The sequence below is a fragment of the Kwoniella botswanensis genome, chromosome 1, assembly GCF_036426115.1.
Source record: "Kwoniella botswanensis chromosome 1, complete sequence".
Taxonomy (NCBI): Eukaryota; Fungi; Basidiomycota; class Tremellomycetes; order Tremellales; family Cryptococcaceae; genus Kwoniella; species Kwoniella botswanensis.
In genome coordinates, this window is record NC_088599.1 from 10,132,473 (window position 1) to 10,157,242 (window position 24,770).

The 24,770-nt window shown below is 44.2% G+C and overlaps 7 protein-coding genes across 7 annotated transcripts; 5 read left to right on the plus strand and 2 right to left on the minus strand.

The window, feature by feature from the left end:
• Nucleotides 1-255: 255 nt before the first annotated feature.
• L199_003840 (uncharacterized protein) lies at nucleotides 256-4,467 on the plus strand (the record flags this gene model as incomplete). Its single annotated transcript, XM_064889568.1, has 10 exons — nucleotides 256-1,333; nucleotides 1,407-2,385; nucleotides 2,509-2,676; nucleotides 2,734-2,780; nucleotides 2,845-3,083; nucleotides 3,161-3,429; nucleotides 3,505-3,616; nucleotides 3,752-4,083; nucleotides 4,157-4,185; nucleotides 4,274-4,467. The coding sequence occupies 10 exons, from the start codon at nucleotides 256-258 to the stop codon at nucleotides 4,465-4,467; spliced, it is 3,447 nt and encodes a 1,148-aa protein (XP_064745640.1).
• A 567-nt stretch (nucleotides 4,468-5,034) lies between these two features.
• L199_003841 (uncharacterized protein) lies at nucleotides 5,035-6,179 on the plus strand (the record flags this gene model as incomplete). Its single annotated transcript, XM_064889569.1, has 5 exons — nucleotides 5,035-5,181; nucleotides 5,244-5,378; nucleotides 5,484-5,642; nucleotides 5,733-5,943; nucleotides 6,055-6,179. The coding sequence occupies 5 exons, from the start codon at nucleotides 5,035-5,037 to the stop codon at nucleotides 6,177-6,179; spliced, it is 777 nt and encodes a 258-aa protein (XP_064745641.1).
• A 356-nt stretch (nucleotides 6,180-6,535) lies between these two features.
• On the plus strand, nucleotides 6,536-8,473 carry L199_003842 (uncharacterized protein; the record flags this gene model as incomplete). The annotated part of the gene is made up of 8 exons (XM_064889570.1): nucleotides 6,536-6,714; nucleotides 6,777-6,832; nucleotides 6,891-6,969; nucleotides 7,071-7,355; nucleotides 7,415-7,669; nucleotides 7,731-7,789; nucleotides 7,852-8,279; nucleotides 8,336-8,473. The coding sequence occupies 8 exons, from the start codon at nucleotides 6,536-6,538 to the stop codon at nucleotides 8,471-8,473; spliced, it is 1,479 nt and encodes a 492-aa protein (XP_064745642.1).
• Nucleotides 8,474-8,744: 271 nt separating this feature from the next.
• Nucleotides 8,745-13,442, plus strand: L199_003843 (uncharacterized protein; the record flags this gene model as incomplete). The annotated part of the gene is made up of 21 exons (XM_064889571.1): nucleotides 8,745-8,825; nucleotides 8,895-9,125; nucleotides 9,184-9,298; nucleotides 9,356-9,461; nucleotides 9,523-9,805; nucleotides 9,864-10,103; nucleotides 10,157-10,237; nucleotides 10,296-10,442; nucleotides 10,486-11,048; nucleotides 11,108-11,231; nucleotides 11,288-11,463; nucleotides 11,539-11,613; nucleotides 11,671-11,785; nucleotides 11,846-11,965; nucleotides 12,032-12,187; nucleotides 12,258-12,395; nucleotides 12,455-12,573; nucleotides 12,635-12,737; nucleotides 12,797-12,955; nucleotides 13,033-13,302; nucleotides 13,368-13,442. 21 exons carry the CDS (start codon nucleotides 8,745-8,747, stop codon nucleotides 13,440-13,442), a joined length of 3,477 nt encoding a protein of 1,158 aa, XP_064745643.1.
• Nucleotides 13,443-14,248: 806 nt separating this feature from the next.
• L199_003844 (uncharacterized protein) lies at nucleotides 14,249-16,676 on the minus strand (the record flags this gene model as incomplete). The annotated part of the gene is made up of 13 exons (XM_064889572.1): nucleotides 14,249-14,644; nucleotides 14,852-14,914; nucleotides 14,985-15,060; nucleotides 15,122-15,153; nucleotides 15,217-15,273; nucleotides 15,339-15,427; nucleotides 15,526-15,550; nucleotides 15,616-15,753; nucleotides 15,812-15,893; nucleotides 15,964-15,984; nucleotides 16,056-16,171; nucleotides 16,259-16,387; nucleotides 16,476-16,676. 13 exons carry the CDS (start codon nucleotides 16,674-16,676, stop codon nucleotides 14,249-14,251), a joined length of 1,425 nt encoding a protein of 474 aa, XP_064745644.1.
• Nucleotides 16,677-17,467: 791 nt separating this feature from the next.
• L199_003845 (uncharacterized protein) lies at nucleotides 17,468-20,957 on the plus strand (the record flags this gene model as incomplete). The annotated part of the gene is made up of 11 exons (XM_064889573.1): nucleotides 17,468-17,504; nucleotides 17,587-17,774; nucleotides 17,863-18,021; nucleotides 18,105-18,544; nucleotides 18,621-18,754; nucleotides 18,816-18,994; nucleotides 19,051-19,303; nucleotides 19,363-19,707; nucleotides 19,763-20,451; nucleotides 20,527-20,632; nucleotides 20,710-20,957. The coding sequence occupies 11 exons, from the start codon at nucleotides 17,468-17,470 to the stop codon at nucleotides 20,955-20,957; spliced, it is 2,778 nt and encodes a 925-aa protein (XP_064745645.1).
• Nucleotides 20,958-21,480: 523 nt separating this feature from the next.
• Nucleotides 21,481-24,764, minus strand: L199_003846 (uncharacterized protein; the record flags this gene model as incomplete). Its single annotated transcript, XM_064889574.1, has 9 exons — nucleotides 21,481-22,194; nucleotides 22,277-22,399; nucleotides 22,466-22,638; nucleotides 22,706-22,777; nucleotides 22,843-23,541; nucleotides 23,608-23,692; nucleotides 23,766-24,140; nucleotides 24,207-24,485; nucleotides 24,570-24,764. 9 exons carry the CDS (start codon nucleotides 24,762-24,764, stop codon nucleotides 21,481-21,483), a joined length of 2,715 nt encoding a protein of 904 aa, XP_064745646.1.
• Between the last annotated feature and the right edge of the window lie 6 nt (nucleotides 24,765-24,770).

Sequence of the window (24,770 nt, forward strand, 5' to 3'; positions counted from 1 at the left end):
TGACAACGGGATCAATCGCCACAACCAGCTAGCGGCGATACAGGGTTCGGTTAAGGAAAGATCTGTACGCTTCATCATCGGACATCTTCTAACTACGTGATACACCCTCCACTCTTCGATTGATTACCAATGTCATGCTCGATTCTATCTATACGTCCCAATCGATAATTCACCTACGTATAGCAATCACATCTACCTGTCGTAGTCTTCCTCATTCAAATCGACAGGCTTTCGCTTTCTGTACATACCCTCAACATGCTACCGATCCGAGCAGCTGTACGATCATCTTCTTCCCAGCGATGCGGCATCGCAACTTCCTCTCGGCCGACCCATCTCACACGATCAATATCACTTGCCACTCGACCCCTTCCCAAATCTAAATCACTCTCCCACTACATTGAGATAAGTCGATCTAGAGATGCGGTGCTGCATCAGAGGGGCATACATAGCTCGTCGAGGTTGATGGAGAAGAAACGATGGGTGAATCCTGCTAGTGAGAACGACAAAGATAAGGGTAAAGAGCAAGAGGAGAAGGAGGAAGGCAAGAAAGGATCAGAGGAAGTAGAAGCCAAAACTCAATCAGAGAAAGAGGGTGTAAAGGAAACCGAAGTTGAGAAGAAGAAAGAAATAGAGAAAGACGGATCGGAAGAAGCTGAATCGTCCAAAACGGCTGAAGAAAGAGCCAAAAAGGAATCATCATCATCATCTACCGCTCGATCTTCAGCTTCGGGCAGCAGTTCATCATCCAACAATCCATTCTCTTTACCTGGATCTTCGTCTGGTAGTGGAGGTGGAAGTGGGAAAGAGATAGTGAAACCCAATATACCCGAGACTTATCCTCAGGTATTAGCTGTTCCCATTACCCATCGGCCTCTATTCCCGGGATTCTACAAAGCAGTCACAGTGCGTTCTCCACCCGTCATCAAGGCTATCCGTGAACTACAAGCGAAAGGACAACCATACGTCGGAGCTTTTTTGCTGAAAGACTCGAATTCGGATTCGGACGTGATCGAATCGCTGGATCAAGTTCATAATGTCGGTGTCTTCTGTCAGATCACAAGTTGTTTCACTTCGAATGAAGGGGAAGGTAAACCTGAAAGTTTGACTGCTGTCTTGTTCCCTCATAGAAGAATCAAAATTGATGAGTTGGTAACACCTGGACAATTATCAAGTGAAGCACCTTTAGTGAATGTATCGGAATCAAGCCCGGAAACCGATGAAAACCCAGAAGGTCATGTGGAAAGCTTCGAACCCGATGTACCATCTGTCGAGGAAGTGAGAGAAGAGCTTGGAACGGTTTCTAGAGAGTCTGAGGAAGGTCAGGATCAAGTTGGTAGGTTTGAGCATGGATCATTGGAACCTGGTTCGGACTAGTGACTGACTGTTGTGAATATGTCACTATATAGAAACACCTAAACCCGCTGAATCTAAAGCCTCTAAACCTCTTTCGCCTATCAACTTCATCCATTCCCTTGTCCCTGAAATATCAATCACAAACGTCTCCAACGTCTCTCTTGAACCATATCAGAAGGACTCGCAAGTGATCCGAGCGATAATGTCAGAATTAATTTCAGTATTCAAGGAGATCGCTCAATTACAGCCGATGTTCAGAGAACAGGTCACATCATTCGCCATGTCTAATACGTCTTCTCAAGTATTTGACGAACCTGATAAACTCGCCGACCTTGCTGCTGTAGTATCCACCTCTAACTTGGAAGATCTACAGGCAGTATTGGAATCTACCAATGTTGAAGATCGATTACAACGTTCATTAGTCTTATTGAAAAAAGAATTAATCAATGCGCAATTACAATTTAAGATTGCTCGTGATGTCGATACCAAGATTCAGAAGAGACAGAGAGAGTATTATCTCATGGAACAGTTGAAAGGAATTAAGAAAGAATTGGGTATGGAGTCAGATGGTAAAGATAAGCTTATCGAACAGTTCAAGGAAAAAGCAAGTAAACTAGCGATGCCTCAACAGGTTCGAAAAGTATTTGATGAAGAATTGAACAAATTGGTACATCTGGAACCTTCAGCCTCAGAATTTAACGTTACTAGGAATTATATCGATTGGTTAACCCAAGTTCCTTGGGGTGTACATTCACCGGAGAATTACGATATTTCACATGCGATCAAGGTATTAGACGAAGATCATTATGGCCTAAAGGATGTTAAGGATCGTATACTTGAATTTATGGCTGTAGGTAAATTACGTGGATCGGTAGAAGGAAAGATTTTGTGCCTGGCTGGTCCACCTGGTGTGGGTAAGACTTCGATCGGGAAATCCATTGCGAGAGCTCTTGGAAGACAGTTCTTTAGGTTCTCGGTGGGTGGGTTGACGGATGTGGCGGAGATTAAAGGTCATAGAAGGACTTATATCGGGTGAGTGGGGTACAAAATTACACCATCACCCCCATCTCCCTTATCTTACGCTATCAGTTCCTATTCACTGTTGTCCCCACTGCATATGATCATCGTCAACTGACACCCATTCAAATGCGATAGTGCCATGCCTGGTAAACCCGTTCAGGCCCTCAAGAAAGTCGCTACTGAAAATCCTCTGATCTTGATTGACGAAGTCGACAAGATCAGTAAAGCTTATAATGGTGATCCGGCGAGTGCTTTGCTGGAGATGCTGGACCCTGAGCAGAATAAATCGTTCTTGGATCATTAGTGAGTTAGCAATTGCCTCCATACCGGCGATAACCATTAACTCATACGTTTCGATAGTCTCGATGTCCCAATCGACTTATCAAGAGTCCTCTTTGTCTGTACTGGTGGGTTATCATTTTCACATGTTTGTCACAGCGAGCTCATAGCTGACTGTTTAATTTTTCTCAGCAAACGTTCTTGAGACTATTCCTGGACCTTTACTTGACCGAATGGAAGTTCTCGAAGTGTCAGGATACGTCTCAGCGGAAAAGATGAACATCGCCGAGAAGTACTTGTCACCTCAAGCTAAGGAAGCATCGGGATTGAAAGAGGTTGATATCGATCTCGAACCTGGAGCTATCGAGGCTTTGATAAGATACTATTGTAGGGAAAGTGGAGTCAGGAATCTGAAGAAGCATATCGATAAAGTGGGTTTCACCTTCATCTGTTTACCACTGGTTCTGCTATGTAAGATGGAGAGCTAAGCTGATTGTGGTGTTCATAGATTTACCGAAAAGCAGCTTTCAAGATAGTTAGTGATCTAGGAGAAGAAGCTTTACCTGAACCTAAAGAACCTGAAACGACGGAAACTGTAGAAGCTCAAGAACCAGATATTAAACCTGCTTCTGAACACTTACCGGGAGATCATTCACCTTCACCTGGTGATGCTGGTACGACGAAACATGTTACCACTGTCCCGAGAGAACCATTGAAGGTTCCTGAGGGTGTTCATGTCAGGATCACCCAAGAGAATTTGAGAGATTATGTTGGACCGTAAGTGTTGACGATTGTGGTATCATCAAAATGAGAACAACAAGTGCTGCACTGATAACTATGAGTTATGATTAGACCCATCTACCATAAAGATAGATTGTACACATCTTCTCCACCTGCTGGAGTTTCGACAGGATTAGGCTACTTGGGTAATGGTTCAGGTGCTGTCATGCCTATCGAAGTCACTGTGAGTCTGGCTCACCCCTACTTCCCCTCTTCCGCGCGATTCCGTAACAAATCGCCCTTGTTTCCTCACATTCCAATCTCCCTCCTGGGCATGATCATTATAGCACTGAGCTTACACCCTGGTTCTATATCATAGGCAATGCCAGGTAAAGGTAATCTCCAGCTTACCGGTAAACTAGGCGAAGTCATCCGGGAATCCGCCCAAATCGCCTTATCATACGTCAAATCTAATGCTTATTCATTGGGAATAACCAAATCGGATAACGAGGTGACGTTGAACGATAGAGACGTACATTTACATATGCCCGAAGGTGGAATAGGTAAAGAAGGTCCCTCGGCTGGTACGGCCATCTTGACTGCTTTTGTCAGTTTGTTTACCAAAACGAAGGTTGATCCGGATGTGGCCATGACTGGAGAGATCAGTCTGTTAGGGCAGGTCCTGCCTGTTGGTGGATTGAAGGAGAAAATGTGAGTGACATGTTTTTAGGTGAGTTTAGAGACAGATAGCTAATTGTCATGGTGTTATGATTTGGGGGATTAGTCTAGCGGCACATAGAGCAGGTATCAAGAGTGAGTATCGTATTCCTATAGTTGGATTACTTTTCTCTTGTTGAAAGTATGATAAACTGATCTGATGTCATGTTGTGTGACCTTGCAGGACTCATCGTTCCAATAGCTTGTAAACCTGATATCGATGAGAATGTTCCGTTGTCAGTCAAAAAGGGAATCGAATTTGTCTTTGTCGAAGATGTCAAACAGGTGTTATATGAGGTGTTTAAAGGTACGGAGAATGAGAGTAGGTGGAGGGAGACGTTACCTTTGGAGAGACAACCCGAGAGGGAGAAGTTATAGATTTTAGGTGGGTATCATGCTTAAGAAGTGACATGGATCTGTAAGATGGATCGATGATGAGTAGACATACATACAGTGGGAAAGGAAAGGAGAGGCTTTTATCGACATGAAGCAGATGAAAAGTAGGAAATCATAGGTCATTTCCAGTTATAGCATATTCGGTTTCGCCCTTGTGTCCTCTTCGGTAGTCATACAGCAAACTTATAGGATTTAAATGCATATTCTCACAATTCAAATTCAGTGGATGATCCGAGTTGACTTCGCTGCAAGCTGGATGAGATATTCGGCTATCTTCGTTACAGGGTTTAAGCGAGATAGTCGCCAATAGCCTGCAGGCCGACGAGTCGATCATCTCGTTATCAGCACGTACATTCGCGAATGGGAACGACATCAAACTTGGACTAAAGGTATACGACTCGAGCTGAGGGAGTAACCGTCGGCTAAGCCTCCTTCACTTGAACACGCTCCTCGACCTCCATCCATATATATGTATATATATACTTGTTAAGTCAGTCGTTCCGGACGAACCAGGAACCAAAACGAACCCTTCAATCACCTTCAACAAATATGACAACCTATATCAACAACTACGCTCAACCTTCGCCCACACCTAGGGATATACACCTTACGACCCCTCCTGAAGAGTATGATCTCAATTACGTGTTTGATGTGAAGGAATTGAAATCTGATAAAGTTGAATTGAGACCTATTATAGTGAGTGTGCTTGACTCAAACCGAGGGGGATAAAGCTTACGTGTGGCTGAGATCGATTCTAGCCATCCCTCCATGCTCAGTTGATACTCGAAGCATACTCCAGATCACCCGAGGTACTAAGATGGCTTGGGTTCGCTCCATTTAGGGATTTGGGTGATGTTTTGGTATGGATTGAAAATACTTGTAGAAGGGCCTCTGTACGTGTCATTTTTCATACCTATCTTTCTCAACCTATGCCATGTCCCCTTTCCCTCTAAATGTGACTATTCATTCGTTAAGCTGACTGTGAGAGGCCTGTATAGGACACACTCATGCTGGCAATCTTCACTCAACCTCCTAACACCACCTCACCAGTCGATCCAAAGGATTATGTCTTTGCTGGAATAATCGGTATGATAGCGTCGAATTATCAAGCTATGATTTGTGAACCTGGATATATAATGATTTTACCTGAATTTCATGTGAGCTATCTGCCTTAAACATACAATCGATAGGTGTCACAGCATGGATCTGGTATGAAATGCTGATTGAAAATTGACTGGTTGGTTCAGCGAACACACGTTCAAACTCACGCGACAGGTTTGGTGATGCACCGTATACTCGATCATCCATCACAAGGTGGACTAGGTCTGAGACGATGTCAATGGATAACTACCACTTTGAACATTGCGAGTCAAAATGCAGCTAAGAGGCTGGGATACACTTATGAAGGTGTACTGAGATGTATGAGGGTTTTACCACCTGGGAAAGAAGGTGCGAGAGGTGAGTGGGGTCGCGCAGATCTCCATATCTTGACATTTCACGATTCGTCAATATCTCAATTCATCTCATATGGTAAAGGGATACAGGCTGATATACTGAGCTCCGTCGTAGAGGGCCGACAAGACGTTAGACAATCTGATGGTCAGGTTAGAGATGATTGGTATGCTTCTGTAACGTGGTATGAGTGGGAAGAAAGGGTTAGAAAACATGTTGACAGGCTTATGAATAGACAGTAAGAAGGGCTGTATGAAGTGGTATGTCGTAATGACTCGTCGTGAGTCCATAGAACATCATTTGTGACAGAAATGTCATCCGTTGGGGCTTGAAACAAGATAAGATTCAAGTAGACGTAGGACCTTACATGCAGCTCCTTTGAGTCTTTCTTTTGATCCTTTGGACACTCATGACATATTGATATGTGCGTAGGGTTTCTGATGCTCTCAAGCTTAGGCGAAATCTCACTTGACGAACTGATATCAACAGGGATGACAGGTTTAACAACTGGAAATTTGGACTCTGATTGATTTTCGTTGTCATTAACGTTTCCATAAGCAATTGTCATTGAATAACTTCTCATCTTATATCCGACACCATGTCATTCTTACCATATTCGTACAACCCCTCACTCTCACCTTACCCTTCGTATTCATACCCCTTCTCACAATCGCTCACAACGCCCTCACCGATATACACCTTACTGATAGTAGGAATGGTACTTTTCATGGCTGCTAATATTATGCCCAATCTGATTCCTGCAGCTGACAGAGTATGGTAAGTATTCAAAATCGTACACATCAGCATATAAAAGCTGATTTTGAGTATCTATGACGAAGGCACGTCGCTCCTATGGTCTTGCAATGGGGATTCATAATCATCATCTTTGCACTGAGTGAGTGAGCATTATGTGTCTGACAACCGCAATCAGCTAAGGAGAGAGTGATATACAGTGGTACAAATGCTGAGTATTGTCCCGGGTGTACCTCAATTACATATCACCTACGTCCATATGGCCATAGCGAGTTTATTGTGAGTCCCGTTCAGTCCGCGCTGGGATTAACTTGTCAGATCATGGTATGATCCTTTTGTCTGTTTGGGATGTAGCCTGATTACTCGAGCCATGATAATAGGTTCATCCTTATGTGGAACCATATCATATCTGAAATCCCACCTTCTGCAGAAGAGAAGAAATCTTCTGCTTCTTCCTCTCGAGAAAAACCATCAGAAAAGAAAGAAGAAACGAAGAAAAATGATGAAGGACCATCAGAACCTTCACCGTGGGATGATCTACGATCGCACCCTTCTGCGTTCCTTACTACCAGACTGAACAAGTTGATGCCTTGGCCATTCCCTTTGGGGAGAGCGAAGAGGGAAGGTAATGAACTGTGGTGGGAGAAGGGAATGCCAAGTCATGTGTAAGTTTGGTGAGGTGACCTTTCGATTCGTAGAGCTTACACGGTTGTTCATCTTACAGAGGACACTTTAACAAGCCGGATCCGGATATTGAGAGAAAGGCCAAAGAGGAAGAAGCTCGCAAGAAGAAAGACACCGAAAGAGCTAAATTGAAAGAAGAGGAAAAAGCTAAAGAAGCTGAAAGGCAAAAAGAGAAAGAAAGAGCTAAGAAGGAAGCTGAGGTAAAAGCGAAAATGAAAGAGGAGGAAATGGAGAAAGCTAAAGAGGATGCGAAGAAGAGGAAAGAGGAGTCGGAAAGGAAGAAAGTGGAAGACAGGTTAGTCACTCATTGGTGATTCGAATACACTTGCTGATACCAGTTTTGGGACGGTCATCAGGCATAAGCAGAAGCTCTGGAGAACGAAATACCTAGCAATGATCATCGGAGTCAGTATGCGTGAGTTTCCCTTGCGATTAATGTGTGAAGGTAGTGCGAGTGATTCTGACGTGGACCTACAGTGAATAAGACTTTGGGTTTCTTGCTGCTGCTGCTATTTTCCCTTCAGATGGTATCTCAAGAGCTCAACGATACACCACAGGCCTCTTCCACTGATAGTAGTAGTAGCGGTAGTTCGTCGAGTTCTGGTTCCTCGACAAATCAAGAAGAGAAAGAGAATATCGCGCGACTCCAGCCGCAGAGAGAGAAGGAGAAAGCAGCGGCAGCGGCAGCAGCCAAGTCATCATCATCATCATCATCATCTTCTAAGACTTCCCCTTCGAGCTCTTCATCAAGAGATCCTTCCAAATCAAGCTCTATCTCGGGCTCAAGCTCGTCAAAGTCTAGCTCGAAAGATCATGTCTCCTCTGATGCGATCAGAAAGGCATCGGGAAGTACGACAGTCACAAATGTCGATCCTGATGGAGGTGGTATCGGTGTACCTTACCAGGTGAGTACTCTACACACCGCAGATATTCTGGGCTAAGTTGATCTTGATGTCTGCAGGTTGGATTCGGGATGAACTACATCCATACGCCTAATTCGGATAAGAAGGATCATTTGACTTTACCAAGTATAACTATACCTAGTACTGGGATGTCACATCCTCTTATGACCACTACGTATCGACAGTATGCTAATTAGTAATATATCAGTATATGTGTAGCCACCTAGTGGGTGCGATTGACATGCATCATGTTATCTTATCTCGGTGGTTGCTATTCAAGTGGGAGGATCAACTTTCCCACGGTAACCCCGGATGACGCGACCAGTTTCATCTTCCATCCATCATTGATTATTGGTTGACGCGACTCGACATGAGATATCAGAACTGAACATTACCCATCTTCACTTTCCCTTCAGCTAAGCAGTCACACTCTAAAGGCGATCACCACTGATCAAGAGGACCGCCATCATGGCTAGAGCGGGAGCCAAAAGACCATCCCCATCATCTCAGCCCGACGACGAGGAGAGTGAAAGTGTCCGTGCGAGAGATGTAAGTACATTCACCTCGCCTCTCATTTCGATACAGAGACTCAACTCATGTATCCCTCTACATCTTCAGATCAAACGAGTGAAAAGAGAACGAATAGAAGAGCAGAACCGAGCTGAGGAACGGGATGGATTATCGGATGATTCGTCCGACTCGTCTGATTCTGTACCTAGTCTAGATGAGGAAGATATCAGTGACGATGACGATGATCCCCTGGATAACTACGAGGATGTCCAATTCAAGGATGATGTGCTGGTACAAGCTTATCAAGCAGCGAGGAAGCGTCAGAAGGGTTATGTCGGGGTAAGCTGTTTCTTTCTACAAAGGTGGAAAAGCGAGCTCATCGATGATTCACCTTCAGTCCACTTCGGAAGGAGGTGTATTGAAATCGATCAACCTGGTAGATTTCATGTGTCATCGACATCTCACGGTAGATTTCGGACCGAGGATGAACTTCCTTGTAGGGCATAATGGAAGTAAGTGATACTGGGATTGAGCATGGATCGTTTTGTTAGCTTACATTGATTTCTTAGGTGGAAAATCAGCTGTACTTACTGCTATAGCTATCGCTTTGGGTGGCAAAGCGATGACGACTGGTAGAGGACAGGGACTGAAGGATCTGATCAGGAAGGGAGCAGAGTGAGTGTAATTCTGAAGCGAGCAGTATATGAATGTTCGAGTGGTACTGATCCGTCTACAGCAAAGCGATAATCACCATTATCATGGCCAATTCCGGTCCACAGGCATTCAAACCTGATGTTTACGATCCTCACATTATCATCGAACGAACCATATCACTGAACGGAACGACTGCATACAAGTTCAGGGCCAGTAGAGATGGACGGATTTTGGCCAATAAGAGATCAGAGTTGTCAGCGATATTGGAAAATTTTAATATCAACATTGATTCACCTTTGACTCTCTTGACTCAAGATCAAGCCAGAAGCTTCTTGTCGAGTTCAGATCCTGGTCAATTATACAAGGTACGCCGGCTATCCCATCACTCTTGAGGTGAACAACCATGCACTAACTACCGTACAGTTCTTCTTGAAAGGTACCCAACTTTCGGCGCTGCTTGAAACATACGAGTCTTCGATGCAGAATATAGAGCAAGTGAATACCCTTATCAAGAGACAAGTCGAAGCTGTACCTGCGCTCAAGGAGAAGGTGGATACTCTCCAACGAAAGTTACTTGCTTCAGATGCTATCCTGAGGCAGAGAGAGAAGTACAAGACCATCCTCAACCAGTCAGCTTGGTCATACGTAACAGATAAGGAGAACGTGAGCCGTTACTGCTCTTTTACATAGACAGTAGCTGATTGGCAAATCTGCAGGAACGAGACGAATGTCAACAAACGGTCAATGAGAATGACCAGAAGATTGAAGAAGCTCAGCGTGAGGTGTACAAACACGAGGTAAGCATGATCTTTGGATCAACCGTCTCGCCTATTCTGACCTTGTGAGCGAACATAGAAAAAACTGGTCACATTAGCAGAAGAAATCAGACAAACCGAGAAAGATATTTCCAATTTCGACGAGACGCGCAAACCGCTTCAGAAAGCTGTTCGTGATGCGAAAGAAAAGGTGAAGAGGGAAAAGAAAGAACTTGGTGACATAGACGTAGGTGTCCACGATTTATGGAAATCAAGCTGATTTCTCCTAGGCATCCATCATGACCGTCCAAGAAGATATCGACACGGACCGAGGTGGTCTACAGATCCTACAGAGAAAGATTGACGCCAAATTGCGATTGGATGCCAATGCGCAACGAGACGAACATGCGAGGTTACTTCGAGATCGAACCCGATACGAAGAATTCGCTGATAAATTACGCAAAGATAAACCGAAAAAGCAACTGCAATTAGCAGAGAAGAATGGCGATCTCAAAGTTGCGATACAGGCTGCTGAACAGATAACATATCAACTTCAGCAGAAGGAGACTGCTGTCTACAACATCAATGAGAAGATCAAAAACCTTGAAGGTCAATCGACAAATCGACTGACAGCTTTCGGTCATGGCTTGAACAACGTGATGAGAGATATTGAACGTACCAAATGGAGACATTCTCCACCACTCGGTCCTTTGGGTATGTATGTCAAATTGAATGACATGTACTATCGAGACACCATTCAGGGGATTCTGGGTGCAACTCTCTGTACTTTCGCTGTTCGAGATCCACACGATCGAGCCACCCTCGTCGAGATTCTTAGAAGAAATATGAGAAAGTGAGTTCAACCTTTGTTTGCAGTCGATGTCAACCGAAGAGGCTGATTGGGTGGAATAGTGGCTATCGACCTGGTACCGGTCAGAACCAGGTCCCTCCTGTTTATATGCATGGTGGAGACACATTCGACTACAAGCGAGGTGATTTGAGTCACCTTGGCCCAACTGTCCTCAGCAAACTTACAGTGAGTACCAAGCAATCCTTTTCTCCAGGAATAATCAAAATAACTGAATTCAATAGGTAACCAACGACGACGTTCTTCGATTGCTCATCACTTTGCACCGAGTGGAGAGGACTTTCCTGGCACGAACGGTGCAAGAAGCAAATAACGAGATGAAACGATTTCATACCAACAAGATATTGGACCACGTCAACTTCTTTTCGGCAGATTTCCAACAAATCTCTGGTACCAGGTCGTAAGTGACATCCTTTGAGACTTCTGGTAGTTTCGTCCCTGTGATTTCGTCCTATCATGCTCACGTCTCATATAGGAGCAAGAGTTCCAATCCATCAACCCAATGGAGAGGGAACCTCCTTTTCACTAGGGACCTGAACGATGATGTACAGTGAGTTTGGAACCCAACGTGGGCTACCGACTGTAAAGCTAATTTAACCTACGACAGACAAGCGCGCGAACAACTCCATGCGTGTGAAAAAGAACTGCAAGCATTGACGGAAAAGAAGCTAGAGGCTGAGAAGACTATCGAAGAGATCAATAAAGAAGTGAAGGATATTGGTGTGCGTCATTCGTATCATGTCTTATTATCTTGAAACGTACTGACCAGTCCGATGATTCAGGCTGCAATCAAGAAGATAACACAGGGCCTGAAGCCTATCGATTCCAAACTGGACGAAATTCGAGGGAAGCTTGCGGAGATCTCTTCGACCGAGATGGATAATTGGGAAGCTGAGCGTGAAGTGAGTTGGTATACTTGAAGGGGTAGGAAGAAACACAATTATTAACCAAGGTATACTTCGGTATAGGAACGAATGCGTAAAATCCAAGATAAAGAAGACCAACTTCAAGCGTTTATCAACGAAAAGCAGAAGAAGGAACTTGACATCGAACGATATCAACAGGATAGTATCAATCGTCAGAGAGAATTAGATGAGCATATGCCTCAACAAAATCAGCAAGCTGTGCGTCATTCTTATGCAACTATAAACTTCGCATGAATCGTGCTTACGTTGATCTGGATTCATCCTGCAGGAAATCCTCACTGCCTTGGTACAACATCGTGCAGATGCCGACGCGAAGAAAAAGTATTATGAGAATGCCATGAAAATTTACCAAATTAGGAGAGATAAAGCTGCTGCTGAAGTTGCAGATTATGATGCACAGATTGAAGTGAGTCATAGTCAATGGCAATTGTCAACAACGTGATGGCTTATTGGGATATGCCATAGGAATGGGCTAGTCAAGCGAGAGGCTTCTGTCCCGTACGAGTACGTTCTACGAAAAGTTCTGCTCAACTTGCCCAAGAGAGAGCAACATTGGAAGCAGCTATCAAAGAAGCTGAAAGACAGTAGGTCATATCAGCTGAGCCGCCTGAGGTGCAAATTGCTGATTGTATTATTCGTATGTAGTCTCGGTGTGGATACCAGTCAACTCGCGTCGGATCACAGAGCAGCCAAACGACTGCTGGTCGATGTTTCCAAGAATATCAAGCAAATGCAAAAATTGAACAGAGTGAGTGTGTTGGGTGTGCAGACTGAGAGAATGCTGATCCTGTTCATGCGACCTCCAAGGTGTTCCACCATGCGATGAGAAACAGACGAACGTGGTGGGCCGATAGTCGAAACAACATTGCAGTAAGAGCTAGAACGGCTTTCGTCGTCTTTGAGAGCATGAGAGCGATGGAGGGTAGATTGGAGTTTCAACATAAGGAAGAGAAGTTATCTTTGGTGGTGAGTGTTGCCTTATCCTTGTTTTGACCATTGGAGGCAGAAACCAGGCAACTGATATTTGAATGAATCGCACACAGGTACATTCCACTACCCGCACAGAAAATGAAGATGGTGAATTGACTGAACGATCGCACTACAAAACACCCAAGAACCTCTCCGGAGGTGAAAGGTCATTCTCCACCGTCTCTTTCTTATTATCTTTATGGTCAACTGTTCCATGTCCTCTAAGAGCCCTGGATGAATGGGATGTGTTCTTAGATGCGGCGAATAGGAGAGTGGCAGCTAAAAGTCTAATGGAAGGAGCGAGGGAAAGTGAGGGCAAACAATATATATTGATTACTCCGCAGGTCAGTCAATCACGAAGAAAGACTGAGTTTAAGATTTTTAGCTGATGTCTTATTGTCAAAAATAGGACATGTCTGGTATAGAACTGAATGGACCTGATATGAAATTGATCAGGATGCCTGATCCTATCAGGAACCAGTAAGTGTGGACGGTTAAACCTCATTGAATTATACGGAAAAACTAATGTCATGAATGTTGTAGGGGTATATTACCATTTTAATGATAAGTAAATGGCGAAGAAGCGAGATCAGTAATGAAATCACGGTTACGAAAATATGAGACAATGTAAATAGATATGTAACGTACAGTACAATTTTAAATCTCCAAAATCATCAGTTATGTATTACGATATGTATACACTGTTGCAAGTTGATTTATGCTCAATGAATTGCATTATGGCTTGAACCTGGACAATCCGATATCTTGCCTTCGAATCTCATCGCAAGGTAGAACTTGCAGTAGCTTAGCAATATATCTAGAAGGGTGTCCGAGACGGGATGTCCAGCTTTTGCTGAATCGTCAGGATTAGCCCGGTCGAATCTGAGAGACATCCATGGTTTTAGATATTGTTGGACCCCCGGCTAGATATAGGGTTTGTATCTCCTGCCACATGACACATTCGAGGAATGATAAAGTCATCGGTAAACCAAGATCTCGTATACTATATACTATATATATATATATATGCAATTAGGTGTACATTGTAGTTCTTTCTAATCAACTAATCAACAATCTATATTGTCTATAATATCTATATAATCACGGTATGATTCTGTCTGTACGAGGTATAAAATCTATTGGGTATGTGTGACCATATTGACCTATCTTTCTATTGATACAGTACATTTCGTTTCGTTATTGTCCATTATTATCTTATCTATTGTCTCTTTCAGCTTGTCTATTTTATTTCACTACGAGTATGTCTATCATTCTTCCGATATGATCATGTTAGAGTACGACCTTCAAACCCACTAACAATCCCAAAATCGTACCACCCAAAATCACTTTACCACTAATCTGAATAGATCTAAACGCATCACTAGATTGACCACTACCACTACTTCCAGAAGACGCAGGACTGGAGGTAGAAGCGCTCGTAGCTCCTCCATCTGAAGTAACCGAAGGACCCGAATTGAATCCGTCCCCGTATGGCCAAGCATTCTGATCATTCGCAGGTGGCATGAAACAAGTGAGACCTAGGGCTGTTCCATTTACGAACTGGTATGGCGAATCAGGAGGAAGGGTTAGATTGAGGTTGGTAACGCTGGTAGGTTCTAAAAGGAGGGGCACAGGTTCATGGGGTGTTTCGGTTTCAGTAGTGCAGTTGGGGCCATATGAGCCGATCTGAGGAGACCAAAGGCGAATCAGCTTGTAGGCACAGTGAGAGATGATTGGAAATGACGGTGATCAGAAGGGATAAGAATGGAAGTGATGACGAGAAGAAGAACGCTAGAAGAGAGGAGAGGAGAGGAGGAGAGGACATGAGAAGAGGAAAAGATGAGAGAATGAGAATGAGAGATGGGTCATATCTATCAGATGAGAATGACTCACAAATGATGTATTACCGACGAAAGAGTTATTAGATATCGTAAAATCTTTGGCACTCGATACACCCTATTACGTACCATATAATATGGAATCAGTACAAAAACGAGTCGACTGGACACTGCGCGTTACAACTCACCATACCGAAGGCGAATGCACCTGAAAATATGTTATCTTTGATGATAGCTCCGGTAGATTTGTTGGTACCGTAACGCCTACATCATATATCCCAAATCAGAATAGTTGAGAATTATTGTGAACTTGATTCAAGCTCACCCATCGGAAAACCATACATCCGGACCGACAGCCTGTATGAGATATCATATATAAGTTACTGAATCTGACAAAATATGGGGTTGACGTATACTCACAATACCGATTTTTACTATTGCAGAAGCGTTGTTCGGTCCGTGCTCCGCATCGCCCATCTATTTGATTGCCAATTCAGCTCCATATCCAGTACCTAACGCCTCACAAAGAGAAGCGTGCTCACCTCGGTCGCGAATCCACCATGTATCGTATTACCTTCTACAAGGGTATTTGAGAAATTGCCTTCAGGTAACCAAGGTAGGACGTCGACCACTAACAGCCAAAACGAAAGCAATCAGCTCATTTCAGCCCAGCTCCGTTTCGCATGGCTCGGAAGCATGGCAGATGAGAAAGGGATGGGAGATACTCACTGTTGATACCCCCTAACATTGTCCGCTGTAGTAAGTTTAGGAATGATGTCAATATGATATCGACGAGAAACATCCGGAATATGGACTAACCGTCTTAACGCTGATAGTGTTATTTCTAATCACCGAAGAAGGAGCACCAAAAATCACGATCCCTCCATCGGTAGCATCTACAATTTGGTTGTTCTGGACTAGACTGTCCGCGCAGGAGAGGGAAATACCGTCTGCCCACTAGTGTCATCACACGAATTATCAGCGTTCACCCCTTCAAAGCGCGGAAGCGACTCACATTTTGGAAGTAGTCCCTGCCGCATGGTCCGATATCGTTATTCTGTACTGTTATATTCACACAATTGAAGGTTCCTTCGGCTCTAAGTTCGGTCATGACCATGATGATTAGCTGCAATCGCGTCTATGCGGTTGTCATGGACATGGACTCACAGGTGTAGACACGACCATCCTCTATCACACAATTTCATAGGTTAGCATACATCGATCTCATCAAGTCGATGGAATACAGGAATTAGACATACCTGGGATCGTAACTTTTCACATATTCTATTGTCTGGTTTTGATTCTGTCCACCGAACTCTATATTCCCTCCTCCAGCTGTATATATATCCTCACTATCCAGTCTATTTCCATTGAGCTGAACCCCAGTCAAAATCAGAAGGATAAGAGTGAAATCAGTCAGCTCTACTCGCAGATTGTTCGAGTTCCATGGGCTATTGCTCACCTGAATATTTAATAGCTTAGCACCACTCAGACCCGCATCCTGGGCCATCACTAACGTAGTTTTGTTGAATCCTACCATCTTCAATGTCGCTCGAGTATCATCTGTCGGGTATCCTTCAGTCGAAATTTCCTAATCGTACCCGAAACAATCATCATTCAGCACCCGTGGCTTTCGTTCTTTCTTTCTTAATCGATTTGGTGATTATAGGTTAACTCACCTGATTAAGAGCCGTATAATTCAGCTGTTCACTGATCTCGTACACCTGTCCAGCACACAATTCCAACTTGTATCCTGCTCCTCCATCGTGAATCAGTTGCTGCAATCCCGCTGTATCGGTTGTATTTGATGTACACGCTGCTAAAGCTGATATCGAGCCAAAGATGAATGTGGACAGTATTGATAGACTGCTGGGTCGCATGTTGGATTCACTTGATCCAGACGATGAACAGGGATTTTTATATTATAAGGTGATATGATATGATTGGAACGCGAAAGCGACAAGAATAAAGAATGGACGAGGCTGTTTGTCTTCTTTGATTTTCAGTCCTCAAAAGAATGTATTATCGTAGATGGAGAATGAAGATAGAACAAGTCATCCTCCATCTCTTTTCTCTCTACTCGTATAGCGTGTGCTGTGCTCTCCTGCACACCGAGATGCCAAGGTCAAGTTTTCGCAGGGGTAATCCAAGTGGAGGTCTGACCATATCAACAACATTGCGTATGCTTAAAACTTGGTCCGACGTGAAGCATCAGAGATGGAAAGACAAAACAGATTTCACCGCTAAAGAACCAAAGGACCCTTGATATCTTTGATTGTTCCTGAGTGTATACATCCGAAACACAGCCTAACCCCAACCCCAACCCCCTTGATCCAATGCCCCTAAAACCACATGGAAGCGTGAAACGATGAAATGGTAACGGTCAATGCCGCATCACTGTGCCGCAAAGATGAGCGTAAATGGGCTGCCCACGTAAATAGATCACCCGACCCAGAGGGATTGCCACCTGACGCTGTGACCGAGTAAGTCCGCCACGTTGCTCGCACTCGACAGAGGTCGCGTCTCAGCTCTCAACGTCGTGCTGTAAGTGGGAGTAAGAGCAAGTATCATCATCAGCGACAGAGAGATGGGTGATATCGAGTAAGAGTAAAATATCACAAGTACCATATAGACCTCTATCACCTCTCGTACTCTCGCGACCCTCACCAAAATGTCTTTCAAGAAGGATGAAGAGGCAGGTGGGATGTGTGAGCACCATGTCTCTTATCGTTGTCTATCGTTGTTCAGCTCCAATGTTACTGATTGTTGACTCCCTTGTCTCTCTGTTAGCGTTCTACCATGACAAGTCCACCATTCTACAGGAAGCTAGAGTGTTCAATGAATCGCCCATATCACCTAGGAAATGCCGTGCCCTCTTGACTAGGATTGTGTACTTATTGTACGTTGGAGAAACATTCTCGACTCAGGAAGCTACAACGTTGTTCTTTGGAGTAACAAAGCTGTTTCAACATAAAGATGTGAGTTGGTAATATTCCAATTACAAGAGTGATGAAGCACATCGAATAAGAAAGACTGGATACTTACGCCGGTGGATTGGGACTCCAGGCCGCACTCAGACAAATGGTATACCTTGTCATCAAGGAATTGTCAACTATCGCTGAAGACGTCATCATGGTCACTTCATCAATCATGAAAGATATGCAACCCAACTTGGAAGTCGTGTATAGACCAAATGCCATCAGGGCGTTAGCAAGGATCATTGATGTGAGTCACTAGTGTTCCGTGATTTAGCTGTGTATTGACACGAAGAAAATCAATAAGCTGATGGAGTAGGGATAATACTGTAGGCGCAATCCGTTCAATCCGTTGAGAGATTCTTCAAGTCCGCCTTAGTCGATAGATCTTCCTCCATCTCATCTGCATCCCTCGTATCATCCTACCACCTCTTCCCCCTCTCACCATCCATAATCAAGCGATGGTCCAATGAAGCTCAAGAAGCAGTCAACGCCAAATCAGTTTCATCATTCGCGTCCAGCGCTTCGTCGTACTTGTCAGGAGGTGGAAGTGGTGGTTCGGGTGGATACCAGGCTGTAGCAAGCTCAAGCTATATAATGCAATACCATGCTTTAGGTTTGTTATACTTGATAAGAGAGAAGGATAGAATGGCAATCACAAAAATGGTTCAACAGCTAGGTTCTAATGGAAAGTCAAACAATATAATCAAGAATCCAATGGCCATGTGCATGTTGATCAGATTTGCTAGGAAAGTGATGGATGAGGATCCAAAGTAAGTAAAAAATACCATTCATTGGCCTTATGAATACATCTTCACGCAACTTGGCTGACCATTTTGTCGGTCGTAGTGTCAGGAAACAGATGCACGAATACCTCGAGAGTCTATTGAGGCACAAATCAGAGATGGTCAACATCGAAGCTGCTCGGGCAATCTGTGAGATGAGGGACGTTCAGCCTGGAGACTTGTACAGGACCGTTGCGGGTGAGTCTCGCCTGTGATCATTCTTCGCATGAATCAAATCAGCTTACTTATTCTTGTACAGTCCTTCAACTGTTCATGAACTCCTCTAAACCCGTCATCAAATTCGCTGCCGTCAAGACACTCAACAAACTCGCTCAGATCCTACCTGAATCAGTTGCGACTGTCAACGTAGAGTTGGAGAATTTGATCACGGACTCCAATAGAAGTATCGCTACTTATGCTATTACCACTTTACTCAAGGTCAGTTGTCCGAAGATCGTGCAGCCGAGCTCAGCTGACATGTTCTACCTGATCAGACTGGTAATGAAGCTTCAGTCGATCGATTGATGAAACAAATCTCCTCGTTCATGGCTGATATCACCGATGAATTCAAGATCATCGTGGTTGATGCTATCCGATCGTTATGTCTTAAATTCCCGGGTAAACAAGCTATCATGCTTTCGTTCCTCTCTGGAGTATTGAGGGATGAAGGTGGATACGACTTCAAGCATGCTGTTGTGGAAGCTATCTTTGACATGATCAAATTCATCAAAGATTGTAGAGAAACTGGTAAGTGATGTTTCATTACACATGCCAATATAGGAACAAGGCTGATACGGTGGAATTAGCTCTCGCCCATCTCTGTGAATTCATCGAAGATTGTGAATTCACTAAACTCTCTGTCCGAATCCTCCATTTACTCGGTATCGAAGGACCCAAGACTAGAAACCCAACCAAATTCATCAGATACATCTACAACCGAGTGGTACTTGAAAATGCCGTTGTACGAGCCGCAGCAGTCAGCAGTCTTGCCAAGTTCGGTGTCTGTATCGATGACAAGGCTGTGATGAAATCTGTGAATGTTCTCTTGAGAAGATGTCTGGATGATGTAGATGATGAGGTCAGAGATAGAGCGGCTATGTATATCAAGGTATTGGAGGAAAAATCCTTAGCTGACGTGTTTGTCCGAGAGGGTGAGTGATATGTCATCGGACAAAACGAGGACTCTTGCTTATTGATATACTGCAGAGGCTACATTCTCCCTTGGTCAACTGGAAGAACAACTTGTCTCTTACGTCAAAGACGAGACCAAGCATTCATCCGCATTCGACGTATCTTCCATTCCCCGAGTCAGCAAGGAAGCGGCCGCAGCCGAAATCGCTCAAGCTCGATCTTCTGCTCTCGACATTGCTGGTCCATCTACACCTAAACCTGAATCTTCCGCTCAAGCATCTACATCCGCCGAGGCTCAATCTTCATCATACGCAAGTCAACTTGCTGCCATTCCCGAACTCGAATCGTACGGACCCGTGCTTAGATCATCAAGCAAACCTGTCGAACTTACCGAATCTGAAACTGAATATGTCGTTTCAGCCGTCAAACACATATTCAAGGAGCATGTCGTATTCCAATTCAACGTGTCAAATACCATACCTGATACTGTTCTTGAACAAGTGGCGGTAATCATGAATCCTTCACCTGAGTCGGGTTTGACAGAGGACTTCATCGTACCTATCCAAAGTCTGAGTGCGGCCAGTGGAACGGGTGTGATCTACGTTTCGTTCACGAGGGATGATCCGTCGACGTACGCTGCTGGAACTTTCAGCTGTACTTTGAAATTCATAAGTAAAGAGATTGATCCTAATTCTGGTGAACCGGAGGAAGAAGGGTATGATGATGAGTATCAAGTTGAGGAATTGGATTTGGGTGCTGGTGACGTGAGTATTCAGGTCTTCCAAGACTTGATGTGAGATTTGAAATGTAACGTACACTAATATGTGTTCATTTGATAGTACATTACACCTACCTACGTTACGTTCTCGAGTGAATGGGATAAATTGGCAGAATCAGCTTCGTTGACCGAGACATTTGCCTTATCATCGTCCGAATCATTGAAAGGTGAGTTTGTCACCTAGGTTTTTCTCTGCACTGTATTACATTCAAAACTGATATCCGCTGGATGATGTGTTACATAGACGCTTGTAAATCCCTTATCGAAGTACTCAACATGCTCCCACTAGGCGGTACCGAAACTCCCACTTCCAACTCTGTACATACCCTCAATTTGTCAGGTTTGGTGATTCCAACTAACGGGAACGATAAGTCCAGTAAGGTGCTGGCAAGGTGCAGGATGACTTATTCGCCTGGATCGGGAGTGACGCTTGAATTGAGTGTAAGGGCGGAGAACGAACAAGGTGCGAGGTTGGTCATGGCTGCTATTTAGTTGATTTCGGTTTGAATATTTGTAATTATGGAAATGAATCATTTATACTAGATCAAAATTCAAAATATACAGTGCAAATCACAGAATTATGATATGATTCTCATTATGTTGGTTTGTGAATTCAATTAATAAGGATAGTTACCAATGTAGTGAACAGCGAGTATCTTCAGGTGAACGAACACAGGTCTCATAGTTGAGCTTGGTATACAAAATGTTTCCCTCGTCATCTGGGCTAAACCGAGCGAAGTGAATGTAATTGAGAGTGTGAATATCGTATTGCTCTTGCTCGTGTCCCATTGAACAAGCACAGATATACACATGTATACATTTCAGAAGATCTATATACAATGCCTGTCAAATTAAGATTAATTACAATGTACAAGAATTTTATCGTAGGATCCCTCTTTTCCAATCCCGATATTGCTCCACGTGAAAATCTCGTTCTACCATTCTGCTTCTCTTCCAAGATTATATTCATCGTCTCATATTAGGTTCTACTTCTTCTTTGAACAGTGTATGGAATCTACTGTGAATACCCCTGACCATCACCCATCCCCGCCCCCGTAAACTGACCTTGCGAAGCCAACATCTGCTGTAACTGAACCATCTGTTGTTGCTGTTGCTGCTGCTGTTGTTGTAATTGCTGTTGTTGTTGAGCCTGAGCCTGTGCCTGTGCTCGTTGTTGTTGTAATTTGGCTTCAGCCATTTTTATTCCATTTATAATAGCTTGCATCTGATTAGATGTCATATTGTTATAATCGAATTGTTGAATGTTCAATCCTAACCTTTGAGCATGCAGCATTAACTGGGTATATTGTTGTTGACTTATTCCCCTTTTCTCTTGTTGCTGTTGTTGTTGCTGCTGCTGAGACTGTTGAGGAATGAATTGTTGTTGTTGTTGTTGTTGTTGTTGTTGAGGTACGAATTGCTGTTGTTGTTGCGATTGAGATTGAGTTTGAGGCTGAGACTGATTCTGCATAGCCGATTGAGCTTGTAACAACATTTGTTGATGGTACATGGCATTACCGTTATTGGTATTCTGTGCATTCTGCCCAGAAGGGGGAGGTCGATATTGCTGTTGCTGTTGCTGTTGCTGCTGCTGCTGCTGTTGAGGAACTGGCGGTCTGGGTTGAGGTATCTGCTGCTCGGCTTGAACTTGGGGCTGTAGTGGTTGTTGTGGTGCTTGGCTTGGTGTCGTACGTATAGTCGCAGCATTCAGAGGAGGGAATGGTACGTGCTACGAACATCGCGATCGGGGATTAGCCTTCAAGGCAATCCCATTCTAGGTCGGTTTTCATTTCATTGAAGTGCACACTTACCAGACACACCACACCCATCAGGTGATATTGTCTACTGCCGCTCGGGGTGGGAGGTTGAACAGGCATCGAAGCGGAGAACAGGACGATACCTCTATCTTGGGTTCCGAATGGTATGATCACCATCTGCAATGCCAATGGTATAATCAGCTTTCTAGACTTTTCTATTGCTACATCATCATTGAAACTTACATTGCCCTTGGCATGTAGACTATTGGCCAATTGGGTGTATTTGTACGAGTTCGCTGTGGAATCCTGACCCATCGTAATGCTTGGTGTAAACACCACGATAGGACAATTCTTCGCTTGTGCGTAAGCAGTCAAAGTTTGCACCTCTAATACGACCACATTACGCAATTGCAGATCTATCCTCACGAAACCATGATCAGCAGCAAATTGGAGATCAGTGTTCCGCAGAGATGGTACACGTACCTTTGGGCCAATGTTGAGCCAAAATACCTTCCGAATTTCCAGAGAATTTGGATGCATCAAGATTCAATAGATCTATGTGTCGATTCAGATATCAGCTATGTGACTTTCATCTCACGCTCTATGCTGGATACACTCACGAGTGTAATTCCCAGGTTGACTTGCGGAAGAGAGTGAACCTGACCAGATTTGTTGTTGAGCAGGTCTGACCTGTTGTTGCTGCGATTGTGTTTGTGACTGTTGCTGTTGTTGCGCTTGTATATTCTGGACGATAGGCTGCTGTTGCTGTTGCGAAGACTGATTTTGATTTTGCACGAAATTCTGAGCTTGTTGTGCCCGTTGTTGTTGTATAGCAGCCATGACGTTCTGATCTTGTGGATTCCCATTCCCATTCATACCCGTATTTACAGCGTTCGGTACAGGTAGAGGCATGGCCGATGATGTAGGTTGACTGATATTTATCATAGCATTATTGTTAGATGAAGCAGCCATCTGACGTTGTTGCTGCAACTGTAGCAATTGTCTGACCTGTTGCCATTTCGGATCAGTCATATCGATAGGTGTATTACCGGGGTTCTTCATCGCTTGTAACATGCTTGCCATCATTTGAGGATCGACTTTGACATTAGCACCATTAGCCATGGAAACGGATGATACAGCTTTGGCGAATTGGGCCATTCTAGCTTGCATCGCTTGATTCTGCAACTGCTGTAAAGTCTTGCCATCTGCATTCACGGTTGGGATCGCTGGCATAGGAATTTGCAGTTGAGGATTGGAGATGGGCGTTTCGATTGGTTCGGTAGCTACTGTTGAGGCCATGTCCAGAGGTGGAGTTGAACCTAAACGGTCATGAGCATCAGCTGTGGGTAGGGAGACAATGACTATCTTGGACAAAGGCAACGTACCTGACTCAATGGAATATCCAGATAATGTTAGATCCACTTCCGGAGGTATACTGAACCACGGAGCTTCTGATGAGCCATTTGAGATCTGCCAGATGGGACATGATTCGAAAATGAGCGACAGTCCCAATCGTACTTGAAGGCGCCGATGTCATGCTCACCTCTTTACACATGCTCTTAAGCTTCTTGCTTGGCGTCTCTCCATCGCCGGACTGACCGACAACCACACAAGAACATCTTATATCCTTCCCTTTGATTCCACTTGCTAATTCTTGCCATCCCTGACCATCCCATGTACTATCCCGATTATCGTGCGGGAGTATCACCTCGACTTGCTGGTCTTTGATGTTATCCGAGCTGGTGTCGTCGGAAGCTACAACGACGAGATAACGTCTGGCTGGTGACCCGGGAGTTTCATCACCGGTTGAGAGAGGAGCATGTAACGAGTCAAGTAAAGGGGTAGCTGAAGATGGGGTGAGGGAGATGAATGTCCGGGAAGGCGAATGTTTGATATTCACATATGGTTTGTTGAGCGTCTGCATATAGAATGTCAACTCCATGTTCTTGACATCGACATTAGGAAGCGAGAAAGATCCACTTACTTCCACTCCGCCGACGACGCCATTTAACAATGTGATTTCATCTGTTCTTTTCCGTTTCTTGTCTCTTATCCCCTCGGCATTCCCCCTTTCTTCGCTTGTCCCATCCGAGAACGATGGCCATCTTGGAGTTTTGGATGGTTGTCTACCTGATTTGGGGAAATAGTCCAAGAAATTGGGTAAAGAAGTTAAGAATGCTAATGGTCCTGTATATTCTTTTCTGAACACTCTGGATTTTCTGTTGTCCGATGCAGATGCAGTGATAAGCAAGCATAACCGTAACTATATTCAACGGGAACATGAGTCAGCCTTCCCTTTCAAGCATTGTACTATGATAGCGCCGAAGGAATGGCCATGAATGCGCACATTAGTCTCTCCGCCATGCTTCTCCATCAACCTTTGTACTAATTTATGTACAACTCCGTCTGCCACTGTGAGTTTCTTGTATCTCGATCTGGGCAGTGAAGAGTCAAAGACGAAGGTTGCTAGGTGTTTTGGGACGATTGAGGGGGTCGAGGAGGAGGCTTCGGGTTGGCCAGGCTGGATGGATATTGTGGACATGGTTTT